This window comes from Vidua chalybeata, chromosome 3 (assembly GCF_026979565.1).
Source record: "Vidua chalybeata isolate OUT-0048 chromosome 3, bVidCha1 merged haplotype, whole genome shotgun sequence".
Taxonomy (NCBI): domain Eukaryota; kingdom Metazoa; phylum Chordata; class Aves; order Passeriformes; family Viduidae; genus Vidua; species Vidua chalybeata.
Genome location: NC_071532.1, coordinates 84970821 through 84993682, shown reverse-complemented (window position 1 = coordinate 84993682; position 22862 = coordinate 84970821). Strand labels below are relative to the sequence as shown.

The 22862-nt window shown below is 35.1% G+C and overlaps 1 protein-coding gene across 1 annotated transcript in view; it reads left to right on the top strand.

Annotated features, from left to right (window-relative positions):
• The window catches only part of ADGRB3 (adhesion G protein-coupled receptor B3), a 446982-nt gene that overhangs the window by 409451 nt on the left and 14669 nt on the right, over nucleotides 1–22862 (top strand). Inside the window, exons 23-29 of the mRNA XM_053938382.1 lie at nucleotides 1579–1664; nucleotides 5151–5249; nucleotides 5563–5734; nucleotides 12281–12376; nucleotides 13712–13751; nucleotides 16255–16898; nucleotides 17057–17170. Coding sequence (XP_053794357.1) covers nucleotides 1579–1664; nucleotides 5151–5249; nucleotides 5563–5734; nucleotides 12281–12376; nucleotides 13712–13751; nucleotides 16255–16898; nucleotides 17057–17170 — 1251 coding nt within the window. The remainder of the gene's footprint in view (nucleotides 1–1578; nucleotides 1665–5150; nucleotides 5250–5562; nucleotides 5735–12280; nucleotides 12377–13711; nucleotides 13752–16254; nucleotides 16899–17056; nucleotides 17171–22862) is intronic.

The window sequence follows — 22862 nt, the reverse complement described above, 5'->3', positions numbered from 1 at the left end:
AGGTGTAGGATTCATTTCTGCCTAATTGTAGCTATCTGCAATGTAGATTTCTGCATCTAAGTCAGTTATCCCAGCCATATTTCATTGTCAGTGAAGAAAAATACATACTTTTAGAGATCAAACCATCAGAAGTATTTCAGCTGTCTACTTCAGGGTAAGATGAATTACATTCTACCTGTGCCATCAGCTATCAGATATCTGCTCTGCAGTCTGTATGGATTTTTTACAACAGTTTATTTAGCATTTTTCACTTACAAATTTTGAATCTAATTCCTTTTCCCACTCCAGAAATTTTATACTGTAATAACTCTATCAGAACTGGTTATTTCTGGTTTTCTCTTTTAAAAGAGGATCAGTCTTATTAGTCATCAAAGATAAAGCTATTCATCTACGTGAATTTTCCTGAAAAGGATGTTTACTACTCCCATAGAGTTTGTCTCATCATTGCCTGGAGTCAAGCCAGGATCCTTTTGTACAACTCACAGTCCCTGTCATGGTAGAGGAGCCAAGGATGTTTACAAAAAGCCAGTTATAATTTTCACATGGAAGTAACTGTATGTTCTCTGTTTAATTGGCACGTCTTTGTTCGGAGATGTTGGAAGTTCACAGTCGCAGTTTGCCCTACCATTAGCCAGTAGCTGTGGAAAGGAGCTGTTCCATGCAGCCACTTAAGCCTAAGTGTTTGAAGCCAAAGAATTATATAACACCAGCTGAAAAATGTTAATGCTGAAAATAAAGTTGAAAAAGAATTGTCAGGGCAGACTAGCAACAATTAGGTATTTTGGCGCAGGTTTTGAAAAACCAGTTTGAAAGGAAAAAAGGATTTTTCTTCTTTAATAAATAAGGAAAAGGAGCATTCATTTAATAGATTCAAAAATTGGTATTACCTGTTTGTAGGGCCATGCAGAGACAGGTTAATAGAGTTCAATTCAATAATACAAATGGATAATAACAGTCATTAACTTGTCCATTAAATGCCATTAATATGTCCATTAAGTGCCGAAGTCCAACAGCTAAAACATTTGATTTTTTTTTAGGTTAGATCTTCAACCCATGTGTGTGATCATAACACCATTTACTTTAGTGGGGCTAAAGAGACATCCCAGGAAGTTATCTGGTCCACAAAAACAGTAAATTGCAGCCAAACAAGGCTCAAAACTGACATTCTGGTGAATGACATAGACAGTGATTTAGGTGCAGGAAGATATGGAAAACCACAGGCAGGTTCTGCATAAGTGGGAACACCCACATGGGCCATAAATGTTTTAAAAGCAGCATGCTCTGACTAGCTCTTTCCTGTGCAGAGAACTCAAATTGCAGCTTCTGGCCATCAGATATGTACACATATACAGCTTGATACCAAATCCAAGGCCCCAAAACGAACCTGTTGCAGTGCATGTGTATGTCACCTTTTTGTCACAGCCTTTTGATGAGTTCCGGGACATTGCTACACAATTTTTGAAGGAATGCTCAGAAATGTAAGAGGAGGCATTTTGCTGGCCTGTAATACAATACTGCCAGGATACAATATTTTATTTTGGGCACTGAAAGATCAACTGTTTGTTTTCTGTTTGACAGGTCAACATGGTGATTGGCATTTTGGTATTTAATAAACTTGTTTCCAGAGATGGAATCCTAGATAAAAAACTCAAACACAGAGCGGGGTAAGCAACAACTGGGTTATTTTAAAGCATATTAAAATTTTATCAGCATTTTTCAATTACAGGTATTCAACAAAAATTCTTTTGATTGTGCTGTGAACTTTTATATCAGTGTAACAATGTTTCTAACAGATTCCATTAATCTCAAAAGCTGCTGTTGCATTATCCTGAGGGAATGCAACTAAACAAACTAAATATAATAAAACACAAGTACAACAGTATTAAGTTAACAAGAATGAGGATTTACAAATCTGAGCAGAGGTTTTACAAGATGGTTACATGTGTAAAGCTGTTGCAGTTAGGGTAACACTTTTGTGAATTGTGTGTACTGAAGGAACTGATTAATTTTGTCCAGCTATCAAATTTAATTACTATGGCAAGAAGTGTTATTTGTGTTAATAGTTATAAAATGTATTTTACATATACCCTTTACATAGGTCAATGTTATTCTGCCATTTTGACTACATTAAGAATTTGCCTTTGTTCTTGCAACCACATAACATCTACATAGGTGTATTTTCTAAATTAGTGTAAAAGAACATCAAAGTAAAAAAATCCCTGTGGTTTAGGAGTGAAAAGGAAAAAAAAAGTAAATGTGTCTTAGTGATTATTTACTTGTGTTTACACAAAAATTCTGTTTATTATCAAGAGAAGAAACGATGGTGACAGTGGTGGTATCACTGTGGTTCTACAGTGGGTGACAATGAAGTACTGCAACAGCAAACCAGGATTCATTGCATATTGGAGAAAAAATATTTCACAACTGCTTCATCACCTTCCTAATGCTTATGAAAGTGTATTTAAACTCTGAATAATGATTTTTTTGCAGTTATATTTTCTAGTATTGTATTTTGGGCCCGGTTGTAGTTTAACTCCACCAATATCTGCTTTTCTAACAATGATAAATGATAATATTTTCATTTTTTCTGTGTATTATTGCTATGGGCAAATTTATTGCAGATTCAATTTTAATTATTTTAAAATTACATTATTACATGTAACTAACAGTAGCATTCCTAGTAAGTTTGATTAGTACACTTATAATAAATACTTTAGCTGGTGTGATTTGCATTTCATATTAATGCAATCAAGTGTTTCTGGTTTTCAGTTCTTCCACCATCATTTTGACAAACATGTACCAAACCCTGTAATTTTATTTCTTCTGTTTTCATCTGTTTTCATTAGAAAGTATTAATTTCATAACCTTACTTTTGTCTACATTGCTCCATCAACATTCTGAACTCTGTAATGACACTAGTGAAATCTAGAATATTATAAAACTATCCAAATTATTTCAAAAGTAGTAATGACTTAGTAATCACCAATTCAAATTCACATATGCTCTAATTTCAGTGATATAAGGAGCTGGAACAGCCACAGGTTTGGTTTTGTAAATTTTGGAGGGATATTCAAACTTAGATTTAACTGCTTTTCTTTTTTTTTTTTCTCAGCTACTCAGTTGTAGGCTATAGAAATCTATTTGCTTATACTTTATTTTCTTGATGAAACAAATAACTTGCTTTCTAATTGTGAAACTTAGTAAAGAAATATTTTATTTTAAAATAGTCTATCTTTAAAATAAATGGATAAAGAATCACAGAATGTTCTGTTAGAAATAACCCATCTGTTTTGGGAAAAGATGTAGATACCCTAATGAGAGACAATCTTAACTTGTGTGATATTATGAGATGGTGGCTTAGCAACAGCATTCCTTGATACTACTTGGCAGATGACATCTCTTGAGTCATTCTTTGGGGCATAGAAATTGGTTCATCATTTGATCTTCTCTAGAAAGGTGATTGTTACTCATTGCTAAAGTATCTTTTGCCAGCCATGCTCCTGAAGGCAACTTCATTCTTCCTGGCAAACATTGAACTTATATTTGTCAAAAGTTCAGTCAAAAAGTTCGGTCCTAGAATTTAAAACAAGTGAATGGGGCAAAATATACTAACTCCATATGCTTTTTATCACCTTAATAAGCATATGGAGAATCAACAAATGGGAAAAAATATGTTCATGGGTCTCTATCACAACCTCAATCCTTCTCCTCATAAAAGAGGAAGCATACGCAAATGCTCAGGCTGAAAACTTACATTTGGTTTATACACACATTAAGTTCTATTATTATTTGCAAGATCCTGAGCAATTTTGTAGAGGTAAAGAGAATAATCCAGTCCAATAATGCTGAAGCACTGCAAGGAAAAGACAGAAACTACTTTCACAAGCTTAGTTTATACTTACCCAAGGCATTTTTCTAGTTCATTCTTTTATCTATACTTTTAATTGGTACCAACCAATGTGGATTCACTGAGTTATTTTCTCACCCCAAAATCATCTAATAAAAGATCTTGGTTCTTACTGTTTTCTTACAGAACAAACTGTCTTTATATAGGAAATAGACTTTGCACTTTTTAATGGAAAATCTTCATTTGGTTTTTCAAAGTGGGAAACACTGTAGTTCAATGTTGTTTTGGACAGTATGTTAAAAGTCTTGTGAGTGCTGGGTTTGGCAGTAGCAAGGAGTTCAGTTGGTTAAAATATCTGGGAAAAAAACCCAAAATGTTACTTATCTTCACCATGTTGACCATTTTCCAGCTGGGAATAAGTAAAACATCCTTCCAGTCAGCTATGTCACATCTTATTCAGCTATGGCTATTCCCATTTCTAATAGCAGAAAGAGAAGGAATAGGAAAAATATTTATTTAGTTGATTCGAGAAGCTGAATGCATGCTGTATGGAAAACTTAAATTCCAGGTTTTGTCCTTTAATTCTTCTGACAGGTGCAGAGGTACAATTGTCTATACAAAATGCTTGGGGCTTAATGCTTATGTACTGTGTTTTATTAAAAGGCAAAACAGGTCACTGTTTTTTTAGTACCAACTGATACTTATTTCATCAGATTCCATACGTTTCAAGACCTGTATTCAGACCTTCATATGACATGACTAAAACCATTCCAGATACTAGTGGGCCACGCAGGTCACTAGTAAAAATCTGTCTATACAGTATGGACATACTGATTTGAGGCTTGAATAAGTTTTGCAGGTTTCTTTCCCTATTAGCATTCTGTAATGGTCCATACTTCACACTTCTCTTTTAAGTGACCTGTGCTCTTTCCCAGGCATGTTTGGATGCAGCAGTCTTTCATCAGGTCTGAATAGAGGGATTTCACTTTGTGTGTCTATCCTAGCACGTGCTTGTGTTCACTTCAGTGTACTGAGCAGTTTTTGATCACATTTGGGGCCTTTTTTAGATTAAGTGGAAAAAATAGAGTTTGCATGGAATTAAGCCCCGTAGCATTAACATGTAAAGTTAACAATAATGTAATGTACAAAATACAGTTTTGCAACAATATAGAGCATTCATCTTGAATAAGTCTACTTACTTTTTCTGCATGACGTCATATTTAAAAGCTAAATTTCAGTAGCAACGTTTTTTGGTGACAATTCAATATTTTGTTCTTTTTGTGGGTGTTCTGTTTGTTTGCAGTCAGATGAGTGAGCCTCATAGCGGTTTGACGCTCAAATGTGCCAAGTGTGGAGTAGTTTCAACAACAGCTTTGTCAGCCACCACCGCCAGTAATGCCATGTTAGTCCTGATCATTTACATCTTCTTGTTACAAATCTTATACAGTGCATGTGAGACAATAGTTTGATGATGACAACTGTGTTTGCTAACACTGTATAAAGTGCTAAGCACATTTAAATACTTTTAAAAAAATTGCAAATGTGTTTATTAACTGAATACAGGATATTCTTTAGAATGTAAAGTACAACTGTTACATTCTTGTCTATGATTTTCAATTTAAATTGATAAAGTGACATCCTTAAATATGTTTTATTTAATAGTGAGTTTTTAATATTTTTTTTTCAATATGCTGCTTTTCTCTTTTTTTCAATAGGGCATCCCTTTGGAGCTCCTGTGTGGTGTTGCCACTTCTAGCACTGACTTGGATGTCTGCAGTTCTGGCCATGACAGACAAAAGATCAATATTATTTCAGATACTTTTTGCAGTATTTGATTCATTACAAGGCTTTGTTATTGTCATGGTCCATTGTATTCTCCGAAGGGAGGTGAGAAATGGCTTCCCAGTTTTCCAGAGGGCTGTGCTCCTGTTAATCTCTCAACTGCTCTTTAATGTTTTATACAGCTTGCTCTGCAGAAATATCTTTCATGGAAAGAGAAAAATAATTTATGGTGAGATCTATAGGAACAAGTGAAAGAGAAAAAGAGAAAAAGGGGAAGAGAGGGGGAAGATAAATTAATTCCAAGTGCAAAATATCAGTATAAAACTTTACCAACTTAATTCAAGGTGTCTTTTAATCAATCCCGAGTACAGTTTATTTCTAAGTGTTAGTCTTTCCCAATGAGTACAGGAAAAGATGAACATGAATGCCCTTCTGAAAAGCTATAGACAGGATCAAACATTTTTCAGCTTATACTGTCCCTGAAAGAGGGCACAAGGAGATGATGTGTTATGTTGGTGAAGATCTACCATTTCAGATCTACAAACTCAAGTACATACTAAAGTTATGGAGACAGCAAGGATGAAGACAGATGAGTGCTGTGAGAACAGCAAGGACTAGCAGTACCCTGGCATGCCCTTCACAGCTCAGTGCCACCTGCCACAGGATTCATCACCACTGAAATCTGATGGCAAAGCTCCTACACAAGTGCTCTTTAATCTGGCTCTGGTGACAGCTTCTCTAACCTGCCTAACCTGCTAACTAACCCCACATTTTATTGAGATGGGTTTGGGAGCAGTAGTGTAAAGCTTTGTTGGCAGATCTGTGGTGATGGGGCCCTCCATCAAAAATGAGCAGGTGGAGCTGGACTGGAGAGTAGTTCCTGGTCCATGGGCATACCTATGTGCTAGTCATTTATCAGCTTCAGGATATTTACCACACCAGTAAACCAGATTATAATGTCCAGCATATTTCCCTGGGATGGACAAGAGTTATTTGAAAACCTCCGGACCTCAGGACTAAAAAATAACCAAGGAAGATGTTTCAGGAAAGCTTTATTATCAATGCTGAGTGAGGAATCTCACACAGGGGTTTCTCTTTTCACCACTGACACCCTTTAAACACTGTAATTCAGTATATTAATGAAAAATAATTATTAGTAACATAATTTTTTCAATTTTTTCAGCATTGTATCACTTTGCATGATACTTTTTTCACTATCCTTCACAGTATGCATATGTGATTATCTTATCAAATAATGAAGTTTTCAATTTTTAAAGAAAAAATCAGTATCTTGCAGAAATTAGCACCTTACATTGTGCTAATTCTTTCTTACTTTAATCACTCTGTTAGGGGCAATGAACTTTTGTATTTGTTGGTTTATCAGCTCTCATATTGGAAGGGGCTTGCTTACTTAATTTAATACCTTTTTTTATTTATTCCTTTAACTTTTCCTTTTGTTCAGGATAAAAATATGTGCAGAATAAGACATAATATGCAAGAAAAATCTATTTTATGTAGAACTGTCTTGCAATCCCCTTATTTTCTTCAGCAATTTCTTTCCTGATATGATTTACATCTGGGAAAGAGGGTAGTCTCATCTGTAAATCTGAAAGCACTCATTTCATGTATTGTTTTAGCATAATGGTAAGACACTGCAGCTATTTTCAGTGGAAAGGATAGTGGTTTTATACTGGTTTTCCTCTCTGTGAAATTTTTGTGTCCATTGGGATTTATTAATTAGCCCTAGAAAGGGGTATACCACTTCCCCATTACTGTCCTAAGGAATCATTTTTATTTTAAAATAAAATTTTGCTTAAGGTTGCATGTGAAACATTCAAAACTAAAGTACTATGAACAACATTATCTTTCACAGAGTCATAGAATATTGTCAGCAGGAAGAGAACCATAAGGATCATTGAGTCCAACTCCCTGCTCCTCACAAAACTGCCTAAAACTAAACCATGTGACTAAGAGTTGTCCAAACACTCCTTGAACTCTGACCATGGCTTGGAGCCATGACCAAGTATGTTCCAGTGACTGACCACCCTTAGGGCAAAGAACCTTTTTCTAATGTCCAATCTGAATTCCCCTATTCATTTCTTGTTCTGATGTTCTAATTCCATTTCCTTCTGTCATAGTTCCATTTTCTTGTGTCTTTTGTAAGGATTCAGAGAGGCTGAAACATATACCTCATTATCAGTCATTGATTTTGTCAAAAAATACCAAAATCTATGAGAAATTCTTAATATAGCTTAGCATAGCACATATTATTTAAAAAAATAATAAAGCAGCAGTTAAACTTGCATCAGTGCAGTAATGCAGAAGCTTATTTGGAAAAATTGTATTTTGACTATTGATGAAAGATTAAAATCAACAGACATCTTCCAGTAATGCCCTAAGCCTTGAATTAAAGATGGATTTCCTATTCTAATGGCAGCTCTTTGCTGCAAATGCTTTATTCCCAGGGAATGCTTCAATAATACTGAATATAGTATATAGAATATACTGAATATGGTATATAGTATATATATAGAAACATTCTTGTCTGACCATACTCACAGGTAGGACTGTGGTGATTGAGGTGGAATTAGTATTTTCTATATGTAAACTCAATTTTCAAATTCGCAGGACACCTTGACTGGAACCACTTTTAGCTCACTGTTTCTAATGTAAGCAATATGCAAAAATGTTGGACTCTATGTTTCTAAAGGAATCTTTTCTTTAGGTTTATGTGTAGGAAATCAGCTAGTTATGATTTATTTTGTTCACTGCTTGTTTAGCAAATCACACACACACATACACACACACACACACACACACACACACACACACACACACATATATATAAAATAGCTGCAAAGAATCATTGTTCTGTTTAACAACTAACAGAAGTTGCTCCAGCAAGTCAGTCTTAGGAGTTACACATCGCAGTTCCAACATGGAAATTCTAGAAGAAAGGCATTTTATAAAGCAACTAAATAATCTATTTACATGGTGTTTTTGAAAAATTACCTCATAAGAAGACTTCCCAGTGACACCCAGAAAGCACCAAGGTTTGATAAGGTTCTGACTTATCAAAATGGAGGAGGTGTTTCTTCTTTAGCCATGACAACTTAGGCAGAAGTAAATGTACAGAGACAACTTATTTGCTAATCAGTAGATTATCTCCAGCCAAAATGATGAAAGTGGTGTTAGTGGAAGACAAAAATGCCTAGGTATATTGCTGATTGAACTCTATTTGACAAATCTTCTTTAGTCCTCCAGATTTAATTTGCTAACTGGTCAAAACACTTGAGGAATTAATTAAGGCAATATTTTTCATATGGGAAAATTCTTTCATAGAAATTTCTTCAAGAAGCACAAAGAAGTAAAAGTTGATGCACTTGAATCAATTTTAATTTCAAACTTATTTGGTTCAGTTTGCAGCAGAAAAGTCATAGTTGTCTACTACACAGAAAGAGATGTAAGTCCAGAAAGTTATGTTTCAGTCTGACTGGAGTCTGGCTTTCCAGCTCCAGACAGCCTCAGGTGAGTACAGGCCAAGGGAGTGGCCCTCATGCAGAGTGGGCAATCCCATCTTTGCACTGCACATGGTGCCTCCCAGCTGAAAAAATAGTCTGGTACTTTTGGTTGTCTGCAAAAGCATTTAGCTCCACCAGTGCCTGTCAAGGAAATCCTGCCAGAATATTTGTCACTCTTGATGACAGCTAGAAAGCTATCTCAGTTATAGCCTATAAGATTGATCTAATATTTATAGCATGCCAGCACAGGAAAAACAATAATTCTGACTGTCAGGGGGAAAAAATTTGGGGAGGAATATATATCCATAAAATTCAAACAAAGAGGACAGCCCTGCTTTACTATGCCTTTATTGTCATTGCATCACAAAGAGACACACTTCTACAATTATATATAAAAGTCCCTTTTTTTCTCTTAGTTGTATTGCTATAAAGATAAATGATGGAAATATTTGTTACTTTCTCTAACACACTGTGTTGAAGACTTTTTGTGACAGGGGCTGCATTAGGAAGCCAGGGATTTTAACCAACTAAGATGTACTACTGGAAGAGGACTAAGTGATGTGTCATCTATTTCTGTCCACCATCAATTCAGTGTCTTTTGGAAAGACATTAAATCTTTCTATACTTCTATTTCCTAACTTCTAAAAAGAATATGATACTTTAAGCACGACCTATCATAGACTATTTGGAAATTTTGGAAGAAAAATGCGAAGTAGTTAAATATTATTGCTTCATTTTGCCTTCTTACCCCAAAGACCCTAGAGTTGTTCTTTTTTTGTTCCTCACCTTGCTGTTTAAACACCTAATTGGGCATTGGAAGATGGTGATGGATGTGTCACAGAACGATACAGGGGGTCAGCGTTGAAGCTTATCTGTCTCAGCAAAACAGTTTGCCTGATCTGTTTGAACACAAGGTGCTTTAAAGATGATTTGAATCACATTTAGTAACTTATGTTACTGGTGATGGGAGGAATCCACATGTAATTTTTTTCTTTAGCTGTGCTCTACAGAGTAGAGAGCATTTGGATTAAATTAATCGTTGGCGTCTAGAGCCCACATTTCAGAATTGCAGGAGAAAAATAAAAAGTACATGAGTAGGGCAAGGGTAAGTTATAAAAGCTTGGAGCTGGTTACTGTTGCTAAGGAAACTACTTCCCTGGTATCCGCACGTTCATCACATCTGTCTCTCCCTCTCTGCCCAGCTCTAAGAAAATCTTGTAATTTGATGTTAAAAGGCAGGGGGGAAAACCAACATTATGTTTCAAAGTAAAATGTAAAGACAGCACAATCTTTACATACTCAAACAACAATTTTGAACAAGCAGTTTAGAAGAGTAAGCTGGTATTTAGAAAGTTCAACCATTTTGATTCTGACTTTGGTGAGGACATCTAGAAATTGCAACATATGTCAGTATCCTGGATAATGCTACATTTTACATTCTGTTAACATGTTCAGATCATATGCTGCTTGCACTTCAGAAGCATTGTAAGAAACATGCACATTTTAGAGGATCCTAAAATCAAGATTCACTGCTTTAATGTGAAAGGCGCTGAAAGTATGACCTGAGGTTTCTGAGATCTCTAGAGCTATTAGAACTGGGGAACCTCCATGAACAAAGAGTCCCAAAAAATTAGGAGGCCAACTGCACAGAGTACAGTGAGATAAGCAGTATATTCTGAAGTAACAATGCTTTGGGGTCAAGCATCATGTGCTGGAGATGAGATTCAGTACAGCTGAAGGAGGCATTTTTTATTATATTTTTTGTCAAATCACTGTGCCAGTGCTTATCCAAGAGTATAAAACTCTGAAGTGTGACCTAACTTCAGCATTGATAAAGTGAGAGAAGACTTGGATTAAATTTGCAGCAACTGGGAGATGCCAAATTAAATTAACATCAAAAACATGGAAAACCAAAGCAAGTGTAGTGACCTAAGATCACAATCTGAGTTTCAATACAGCACACTTTCAATTACAACGTGTGGTAAGTCTTGGTGTTTTGAAATCAATCCAAACCTTCCCACCTTGCTTCATTCTTCTTTCTGCCCTATTTTTGGCTCTCTCCACCTGCAACAGTCACTTATCAAGACTGCAGAGCAGTCCTATTCATTTAAGGGTTGAGCCCTTTAAAAAAATGCTTTCTATTTAGAATTTTTTTACATTTCATTTTTCCTTTTGTGATAGCTTCTAAACAACTCACATTAGAATATGATGCATTTAAAGGGGACAGCTTTTCACCAGCAACAATTGATGAATTGTTCTCATTGTCCTCTTCTGCTGTTCACAAAATGTCCATGATTTGAAGACTATTTTATCCCTTTTAATAATTTTGAATAAGACATCAAGTAATTTTTACCGATAATAAATGGAATGTAGTTTTTTATAGGCAATTCATTCATAGTACTTTTATATTTGAACAAGAAATTGGATCACCCAACCAAGTTCCTGTTTTCTCAGTCACATCTTGCTTTTGTACTTTCAAGAAATTTGTCTGTGTGCAAAAAGTCCACTTTTCTTCGTGTGCTCACATTGAAGATCTCTCTCATCTGGAGAATTTTACTCCTAGAAGGGATGCATTAGATTCCCTGTACATGGAGCTAAAGATTATTATTGGAATCAGTAATATCTTTTAAATAGACTTATTCTTTAAAGTACAATTATGAGATTACTATAATTGTTAAGAACTGATTTCAATAACTGTCTGATTACAATAACCGTAAAGAACTGTCTTTCAAGAATGATACATTTATCAAGAAGAAGATACACTTTATCTCGCAATGGTTAGCAGTATATCTATTAATCTTGTTATCAGACGTCTACCAAAGTGAATAAGACAAAGCCAAGTACTATCACCAAGACAAATGTGGATTAAATACCATATAATCACTGTCTAGTAGCTAAATCTGGCCATACATAAAACTAATTCTGTGGTCTCAATGCGATAGACTGATAAATTTATAGCAGCCACAAGTATAACAAATGTATGAAATGACAGAAATAGGCATTTATGTTTATTGCCTCTGATTTATGAAGTGGGCTAAAGAAAAGTCATGCATCGTATTCCATATGATTTAATTTAATCTCTGCTAGGAGTCTATGATGTTACACAAGAATCAGTATATTTTTTTCACAGGTTCAAGATGCATTCAGATGTCGGCTAAGAAATTGCCAGGATCCAATCAATGCAGATTCTTCAAGTTCTTTTCCTAATGGACATGCTCAAATCATGGTTAGCTTTTATTTTCTTCTTTGACTATGAATTTAGTATTCCTAACAGAAAGAAAAACTTACTGTATTGTATGTGGCAAGTTTGCATAGCTGAAATATTAACACCTAAGCAAAAGACAGTTTAGGTTATCATCTGCTTGCTTAAATATCTTAGCTAGTTTTAAATTATTGGTGTGATTATTTAGTGCAGCACAGTGAATTAGTATCTTCCACCAGTGTTCTTTAGGACAAAAGAATCTTATAGAAGAGAATAAAAATAATTTTATGACTTTTTCTAGTGTTGCTGTAAAGAGTACTGATGTATTTCCCTTCATGAGGTCTTGAAAAATGTTCTCAAACAAGATAAGGAGAAAGTGCTACACATTCTATAGGGTGAATTTATTTAGTGTTTTAAATTAAGAGATAGTGAATTTTGCTAGTAGTATTAGGTAATGTATTAATACAAGGTAGTGGTCTCTTCACTTTGAACAGTTTGTCAGTGACTATAATGGGGTCAGAATCAGGCCCTAAAGACATGCAAGGCTCAGCAAGAATGCAAGGTACAGCAAGCAGATGCCCTTCAAAATGAGGACTTAAAAAAATAATTTCATGTTTGGACTTCACAAGCAAGAAAGAGATCAGTTTTACTGAACTTTTAGCATGGAATAAACTTCTTGTGAAAATAAAAATAAAAAGGAAATAAATTCTCTAACAGAATAAATTGTTTTAACTAGGAAAAGTGTGCTTTGATTTCCAACTGTTAAAATTCTTTCTTGTTCTCACAATTAATTTTTGCATAATGAAATAAATAATAGTTGTTTTCAGAGAGTACAAAAATTTTATATGACTACATTAATAGAAAGAAATGACAGAATTTTTCATAACATAAGCACTTCATTTACAGAAATTAATGAAGTTTCAAACAGGATGGCCTATTTGGATTACACTTATTCACAGAAATTGCAGGCTATTTTTCATACTTCTTTTCATAACATTACCATTAAAATCTTCCTTAAAGAATATCCTTTGATGAGATGTAGAAGTTATTTTTCCATCTACCTTAAAAACTATACACTGTATCATTTTATTAAAATTATATACTCTATTTCCACCTATTTTATTTTATTTTTTCTGGTCAGGCAGCATACTTTGAAAACCACCCAGTTATACTTTAGGAAACTTTTAAAGCTCTGCTGTTGTAAAACAATACACTTCACCTTCTCAGCAACAAGAAACCACTTTTAACAGACTATGACCCTGTAAGTAGGACATTTTGGAAGTGCCAGTTGACAAAAAGGTATTGTGGTTTATTTTTAAATTATTAATGACTGTTCTGTTTCACTGTTTTTTGTTACAGACTGATTTTGAGAAGGATGTAGACATTGCTTGTCGGTCAGGTAAGAACATTGAGAGAGTATTTAGCCAACAAAAAGTCTTTTACAAGTTCCTTGTGAAGTGAAAGCCAGAAAAATATTGGGGTTTAGCTGTTTATCGGAAGTATTTATTAATTTAAACAAAAGAAAATGTAAAACAATATGTCACTTTGTGAATCCATTAATTTAATTGTGTTACTAAGGCCATTAACTAGAATTGGGCATTTGGAAAGTAGTCAAAGGTGTGACTGTCTATTCGAAAGCAAATAGTTGTGGAAAGAAGATAATTCTTAATGCATTAAGCTTTCCTTCCCTGGTACACAAGCAAACATGAAAACATCATTTTACTTTAACAACAACAAAAAAAATAGTGTATCTTGACAGCTGTGTATATGAAGGATGCATCAATTTGCATTCATTTTAAAGAGGGTATGTTTTTTAGGACTGTAAGTGAAATCAAAAATAGTTTAAGCAAATTAAGCGTTATTCCACTTTAATGAGAAAAGTTGCAGGATTTTTAAAGACATTTCAATAGTGTGATCTTTAATCAGTTGGCTATGTTTGTTTCCATATATTAAAGACAACACATTTGAGCTATTTATTTGCCAACCTTGTTTAAATAGTGCAGTATAAAATAAATTACTATTTAAACTCTACAGAAACTTTTTCATCTAGGAGATATTTCCAAAGGACAGTTTTTCCTAGGGAAACAGTCTTGCCTAAACACCCTCAGCTTTCAATAAAGGGAAGGAGAGAGTGTGTCCTCTCTATGGGGTGAGTCAGAGCAGAAGCCTGATTTAGCTGTTCTGCATCAGCCACCTGAAGGACACTCTCTTCACTGGCTAAATGCAGAGCCAAGAAAGCTGATCTCATTAAGGTGAAGTTTGAGTTTCCAGTCACCCACCTTTAAAAAACTGCCAATTGAGTTTCTTGCTATATAGACTTAGTTCTTCCCTACAGATCAGTTCTATATATTTTGGAGGAATCAGGATAGTGCATTGCAACACAAATGCCTGTGTGTCACCATCCAATGCAGGCAAAAATCCAGCATTGATCCATGTAATTTCCACTTCTGTGATAACATAGCTCTGCAGAGGGCCTTGTCAGAGGTATCCTAAAGGAGATTGACTCTGAATGCAGTTATGAACAGGCTTGACCTGATAAGCATTTGAACTCACTTTCTGATAATGAAAAATTTAAGGCTAGATTAAGGATAGTTTGAAATGTCTGAACAAATGTCACTGGAAACAATGAAGTAGACACTGAATTCAGGTATTTTGCGCAGTTGTTTAGAAGCAAATTATTCTTTTCATAATGGAAAAAATGAAAGTTAGTTTAGTGTGAGGAAGGAGAGTCAGATGTCTTATGAGCTGCTTGCTATGGAAAAAGGCAGTAAACTGACAGGCAGGTACTGGGGGATCTGGGTCATCAGAGCCCTTGGGCAACCAGAAGAGATGCAAATGTAATACTTAGATACTTGAAGCTGTCTTTCTGTCTCAGGCCATAAGCTGCATTTTGTTGTATAAAATAGCACTGGTGTGAATGAAAATATTTTCAACCAGGACCAGAAAATCCCTGCAGCCAGCTGGAATAAGCCCAGTAATTGGTTACTTTAATTGTTTTCTACCCTTTTTCTTTCATTACAGATGTTGGATTATAGACTCTTTTTTTTTTCTTAAGATGAATAATTGTGATTGAATAGATGCTTTGCTTTTGTAGCCATTCTTCAATACTTCTGGAAATTTTGAATTTTATTACAGGATTAGTAACTTTTACATGTAAACTTCACCTCAAAAAAAAAAAATGCTGAATGTTGCTACAAGTTTGACCAGGAAGGTCTAGGCCTAAAACAAAAGTGGATTATGAAAAACATGTTTATAATCTTTATAACCTTTCCAGGTGCAGTAAAATATTCTTTCTGATACCAACGTAATTTCTTCCCAATGTAGTGATTCTTTTGTCACTTTTATTTAAAACATAATTTAACAGAGAAGAGTTTTTAAAAGTCAGTGAAAGGGAACATTTAGGAGTTTAGGAACACATGCTCATAGTTATAATCTTATGGTGGGTCATTACAATGGATTGACAAAATGATTCTTTCTTACAATCTGTTTGACATTTTCCAGACGGTTATGTGGAGTTAATAATGGCAGTAGGGATGTCATAGTGTATTTTTTTGGAAAACCCTTAATGAGTTCCACATGGCAGGCTTGTGCTTAAGCTGTAGGTCACCTAAAATCTATAGAAGTCAGTAGGAACAAATGAAATGTTTTTAATTCATATAAATGACTGAAGCTAGTCAGAGATCAGTGTCAGTTACACAGAGTAGATTAAGAGAACAAAAAACCCAAAACCACAGAAAAGCTTTTGCAAAAACAATATTTATAAAATGAAAGTTAATAAGTGGAAAGAAAATCTTTTAGAAGATGCACTGGTAAAGAAAGCACTGCTAGATAAAGCCACAAGAAAAAGCAGTGTTAGGTTGATATGGTTTCATTCTGTAAGAATCCTGTTCTCTGACCCACAGTTCTGCATAAAGACATTGGACCTTGCAGAGCAGCCACTATAACAGGAACACTTTCTAGAATTTCACTAAATGATGAAGAGGAGGAAAAGGGACCAAACCCAGAAGGAATGAGCTATTCAACCTTGCCTGGAAACATCATCTCCAAAGTCATCATCCAGCAACCAACAGGTCTCCACATGCCTATGAGTATGAGTGAACTGGCCAATCAGTGCTTGAAAAAAGACAACAGCGAGCTGCGAAGGACTGTGTATTTATGCACTGACGATAATTTAAGAGGTGCAGATATGGACATAGTCCATCCTCAAGAACGGATGATAGAGAGCGACTATATAGTCATGCCCAGGGGCTCAGTAAATACCCAGCCATCACTGAAAGATGAAAGCAAAATGAATATAGGCATGGATACCTTGCCTCATGAAAGGCTTTTGCACTACAAAGTTAATCCTGAGTTCAATATGAATCCCTCTGTAATGGACCAATTTAATATCAATTTAGACCAGCATCTTCCCACCCAAGAACATATGCAGAGTTTGCCATTTGAGCCCCGCACAGCAGTGAAGAATTTCATTGCCTCCGAGCTGGATGACAATGCAGGATTATCAAGAAGTGAAACTGGATCCACAATATCAATGAGCTCTTTAGAGGTCAGTGGTGCATAAACAAATTGCATGCGCTATTGTTCTAATTTTATCATAAGACAATAAATTGTGTCTTGTGTCTAAGGGGTGAAGCTAATGTTTTAATTCAGTATAAATTATTGTTTGGGATCATACACTGCTGTTCATATTTCTCTTATTATCAGAAGTGTTTATACCTAGAAAACAAGACTAAAGTTTCAGAGCCAGTCTGTATGAAACAATATAGTTCTGGAGATTTAACATTCCACACGACTGCCGAGGATTTCGTGACCTACCAGGTAAAGTCCACTGGAAAATTCTGTGTTGCTATGAGAAGAAAAACTATTCCTGCAAGATACAAGTGCTAATCATTGGCCCTACCTGCAAGCACATGCAGTTGAAAATATTTGCCATCTTATTGCTGACAATCATATCTGTCTCAGATATGATAGGTCTGATTCTGCTCTCATTGGTGTAAATCTTGGATTCTTCCATCCAATAATTCACCATTTACTGATTTAGTTTTGTTTGCATGTGCATGCAGGCATTGGTACAACTGATGTGTGCAATAGGTACAGGTGGCCTTCGTGTGGAGTATTACAGATTCCAGTCAGATTGCAAAAGTGTACTGAAAAACCTTTAAAAGGCTTTCAGTTATTGCTACAATCTGTCTGTGGGATTTAAGCATTTTCAAAATGAAAAGTGTGGAAATAAATGGTTAAGATCTAAGCATCAAACACTGCCATTCTTGTTAAGCTTTTACCTGTGAAAGCCAGGAGTGATCTGGAGTTAATTTCATACTTGGACCTCCATAAGAACTGGGAATACATTTCACCAGCACGTCAAATGTTGTGAAACATGGCATTTTGTGGGGCAGAGAAAGACAAATGAGAAAAACATGGTACTCACTCATTCTCTGAAAGAAGTTACGCATGGAAAAAATTCTACTTTATGTGCAAACTTGAAGCCATTAGCTATTACTCTACAATGTTTAGACCCATCTGTGCAGGGAAGCAGACTCAGCCTTATTTTTCAATGTTTAGATGCAACTGTAGCTGATACCTCATAAATGGTGAATACTTATGGATGTTTCTTTTAAAATGGAGATGAAGTTTTATGAAGATGAAGTTTTATGAAGAGTTTGGGCAGAAGATCAGAATTTAGATTCTTTTTAAGAGATACATTTACTGGCTTTGAAAGCAAAATATTTTCCATGCTGTTTATATTGTGTGTGTAGTACCAAAATTTTTTGCAAGAGTTGATTTAACTTAAAAATTAGTAGGAAATGAAGTGTGTGGTTCTGCAAGGAATCAAAAATTATCCACGTTTTGATTGCCGTTAAGGTGAATCTGTATAATCTTGAACAAATTTTCAAAATTATTTCTAAAGGATAGTTTAAGTGCTTGCCCTTTCAGTGCTCAGATAGACAGGCTCTTTCAAAGCAAGTCTGAATTGTTAAATTACTGCCCTCAGTTCAGGTATGTTAGTTAATAAATCTTAGGTGGTGCACAGGAGTTCTCAAATTTAATGCAACCCCAGAAGCAGAACAGGTAAGGTCACCTTCCAGCAGTATCGTCTCCCACCTATCTACAACACAGTCTTTCAGATCATTTTTGTCAGATATCGAGGCTTAAATCCAGTCCAGTTAATACTGGAGATATGGATATGTGAGGAAGATTCATAATTCTTAGAGAAGATGGACATATATGCTGCCAAACCTCCATTTTAAATAAATTTCTGGTGATGCCTGTTTTCCTCCATTGGTGACAAAGTTCATCTAGGATACCTTAAAAAAAAAAAAAAAAAAAAAAAAAAAGCAGATCTTGGTTTAGTTGTAAAAATTATGACAATAGTTACTTCATCGTACACAAAATTATAGTTCCTGACACCACTTTGGAATATAGGCCTGAAAATCGATCAGTATAATGTACTGCTCCTTTAAAGTTATTTTTCTAACTGCATTTGTATCATATATTAATTTTACCTCTAAGATGGGACGTAGACACGGAATCTCAGTCACCATTCTGTATATCATTTTTTATGCTCAGGAGAGACTACTAAGTATGCAGTAGAAAATGCAGTAAAATATTACAAGACAGTAAATATGTAGTCTCTTCTAACTTGGGAAGCATATGAGATTTAGCAGGCTGTATTTTGGTCTAGAAAGCCAGTTATGTTTGTAAATCTCATGAAACACAGCATAATCCCATGTATTAGGAAAAAAGCACAGATATTAGGTCAGGTCAGAAATGAAAGAAACTGTTTTGGCTTTTGTGTCTGTCTTTGTAATTCCCAACATTACTTGATGAGGATGTGCTGCACTGAACTGAAGATAAGGATGTGCTGCACTGAATTGAAGATAGGAACATGAAAGAAAATTTTATGTAGAAGAAAATCAGAGTCTCAAGCAGATCCAGACAGATAGAGACTGTGTTTGTGTTTTTACTTTGCAGTTGTGTAAGAAGCAAGGGTTGAGGTAATTCCCAAATTTTTTTGGAAGATTGCAAGACTTTTCAAAAGACAGGGCTTTGTCAGACATGGAGCAGCAACACCTGCAGCAGGACATTCAAGATCACCCTGCCGACCTCTTTCCTGACACAGCCTGACTAGACCAGCTCTAAAGGAGAAGATCCTGAGCAGCAGAAAGCTTCCCCCTCCTATCAGCTTGTAGTCAGAAGAGAGCTACTGTATCAGCACAAAAAACTTATATCCTGACTTCTAACAATGAAGGGAGCATCCACCACCCCTACCATTAAATATTTAAATGTAGACATTCCCCTTCTGAAATGGAAAAAGAGCTCTTCACATTTGGGTCCCCTATAGAGGGAATTGAGACAAATAGCCATTTTTAGGCCACATTTAGACATCTGCTCCAGGATGAAGTAAATTACATGCCTCAGTGCATGTGTCTCTTTTCAGATTCCATAGAGGAAGCCAGAATGAGTAGTTCAAACACAAGCATCAAAAATGTTGATGTCCTAAATTTAGTCAGATGCGTCCTACTCTTTGTCACAAACTTTCTTCTAAAACTTTTATATCTATTTTTTTTTTTTCTGAAGGAAATGCTTAGATGTGAACAATTAAATGCTTTACTATGTCTGGAGGAATTTTAATTTGCAAAAGATAGTTTGAGAATGCCATAATATTTACATGGAAGTATTGCCCAGATAAGTATAAATTTAAGGATGTGCAGATTCACAATGTGCAAATCGGTGATTTTTATTTTATTTGGTATGCACCCAGCAGTACTTATGTGATTATAGGCACAGGCAGGCATATTAGCACAACACAGAGTTTCTGAGGAGGACTAATCAAACATCTGGTTAATCTCCTGAACATTCCTTATATGCATGGATTAAAACTGGCTTTGCTACCTTGGCATCAAAGTGGCTTGTAGTATGCTCTTTCAGTTCAAAGTGTTTTGATTTTAATGAAGAGACGACTCAATACAGTCTTTTGGAATGGTTTTTGTTTTGAAAATGTACACTGAGTGTTGTGCTTATTAAAATGAAATTACTTTGAAGTGAAGTATTGCATTCCCAGACACTTAGATGCAGAGGAAAGTTAGGAGGTTTAAACATAGAGGAAGAAGCTGATTTGGGAAACATATCTCGAGGAAAAGTAATTAATCTCTTTTTATTGGGCAAAAAAAAAAGTATGAAGAAGTAGATACCTGTGAAGAAACTTGCACTGTTAGCTTTGTGGGACAAGAATGAATGGTTCTTTGAAGGGAACGATGGTTAGTGTAGTGTGAGCAAAAATGGAAAAAGAGCTGAAAGAAGACAAAGACTATTAAAAATTATAAAATTAAGAACATGTAAATACAGGCAATAAAAACAATTATTAAGGAGGGTGGGGGTGGGGAAATGTCATGTGCTTTATAAGAACAGGAAGGAAAAGACTTCACAAATTATTTGTCATGCAAAGAACTGGAATTCTCTTTCCAGACTCTTATCTTCTTTATTTTTCTGTCTCAAATTCTGCTGTGAGATCTTTATGTGTAGTAAGTTGATTGTGTGACCAAAACAATCCTTCTGTATTCATTTATGAGAGCTCTTAAAACATTCAAAGACAGTCAACTCTGTAGGTCCTTGACCAAGTTACTGACAGTGGACTTAAGGAAGAAAATACTGTTACAGCTGAGAAAATAAAGGGAAATGTTTAAGATAGTAAAGTGCAAAGAAAAATTAAAGATAGGTAAAGATAAAGAGCAGAAAAAAGACATTAAAAAAAAAAAAGGTGGGAAATATGGCAGAAATGGAGAAAAAACAAAATTAAGGTATTAGAAAGAATGAGATAAAAACAGCAAGGAAGGAACAAGGCCTAAAATAATAATAATAAAATCCCCAAACCAGGAAAAAAGGGAAAAAAATACAAAGTTAAAATAATCAATCTCATCAATAAAGTACCAGAGCATCAGGCAGAAAAAAAAAAAAGGCAAAATGTTGTGAAGTCATTTTGATTTATGACATGAGAAGTAAAAAAAAAGAGAGAACAAAAACAGAGAGATGAGCACCACAGGAATTTCTTCTTTATCATGTTTCCACATTGCATTTATTTTCAGGCATTCTGTATCTCAGATTTCTATCCCTCCCATTCCTCATTTCATTCTTCAATAAGCTGTGGAGACAGTTCTTGCCAATTTTGTGACTCTCAGTAAAATGAAGTCTAGCCCTATAACAACCCTCTCTTTCTTTCACTAGAGTGAAAGGTCCCAGAGTCCTCTGACTTCAGAAATTGATGCAGATTATTTTCAGGTTATATTACAGAAGTGGGGGTAGAATCAGGCAGAGTTTATTGTAGTAACTGAAGATGTGAAGAACTGAAATTTTAGTCAGTCTTGTAAAATGCATCATATATTGCAGACTTTATATTATCATTGTCTATTTAACAAGTGCTACATTTTCTCTCAAAGCATTCAGAAACACAAAGCAAGAGGTCTTAGTTGATTGAGTAAATAAATATGCAGGCTGCCCTATAAAAACAAGGAGCAGCAGGCCACAATAATTTGTCAGAATACTTTTAAAATGAGAACTTTGAAGTTATGTTTATGCTGTGTATTAGCATACTAAATTTGCTAGCGTGTTTTAAAGACTTAAAATTCCCACATTAAATTCCTTTTTTCATGAAAATTTCCTGGCTTTATGTCTAGCTCATGTTATGAACTAGCAGCCAACAATCTTCTATTCATAAACTAGAGTGTTTTTCAGTTATATATACACAAAAGGCATTTAAAATCAAAAGCATCTCTCCATGTTCCACCTTTATATCTCTGAGGGCCAAATAAGATTTTTCTTTACTTTTGTTCTGGGAAAAAAATCCTCCTCAGGCTAAGGTCTTGTGTGTCAAATCTCATCTCAGAGAGAATTACAAACTGCTGATAATAAGACTTTATATTAATGGAAGCATGGTTATAGGCCTCTCTATAATAGGGTATCTCTGGTTTCAATTATGCTTTGCACAATGAAATATATCTTTAGGAGTATTTGATGTAATTAATCAGATAGTGGTGTAATGCAGAGTAGAATAAGGAGAAAAACAGGCATTTGTCATTTTACAGACATGGAGAGGGGTTTTATTAGTCTTTTAGTAGGAGCAGCTCTTTCCTGATGCCAGCGGATTAGTGTGTGCTGGTGTATGGAAATTATTCTTTGAAATTCTATTTTTGTCCCTCAGCAGAGTTTAAAGTTGTTCTGGAATTACACAGAGAAGTTATACATGATTAGCACAAAGTAAAATTGATTTAAAATAAATTACTACCACAAATCTCTTTTCACAGAGTTTTATTTTGGCTCTGGCATGAAGGGTACAGGGTTTTTTCTACATAAAATGGGTTTTACCAATTAAGATTGAAGAGCCATAGAAATCAGAGATGGAAAAATTCTTGTCAGGTCATCTTTTCTATCAATGAAAGAACACTCTACAATATATTTCTCTAAATCATAGTCAAACTTCACTTTCAAGACTAGAGTGAATGGCTTCCACTGTTTC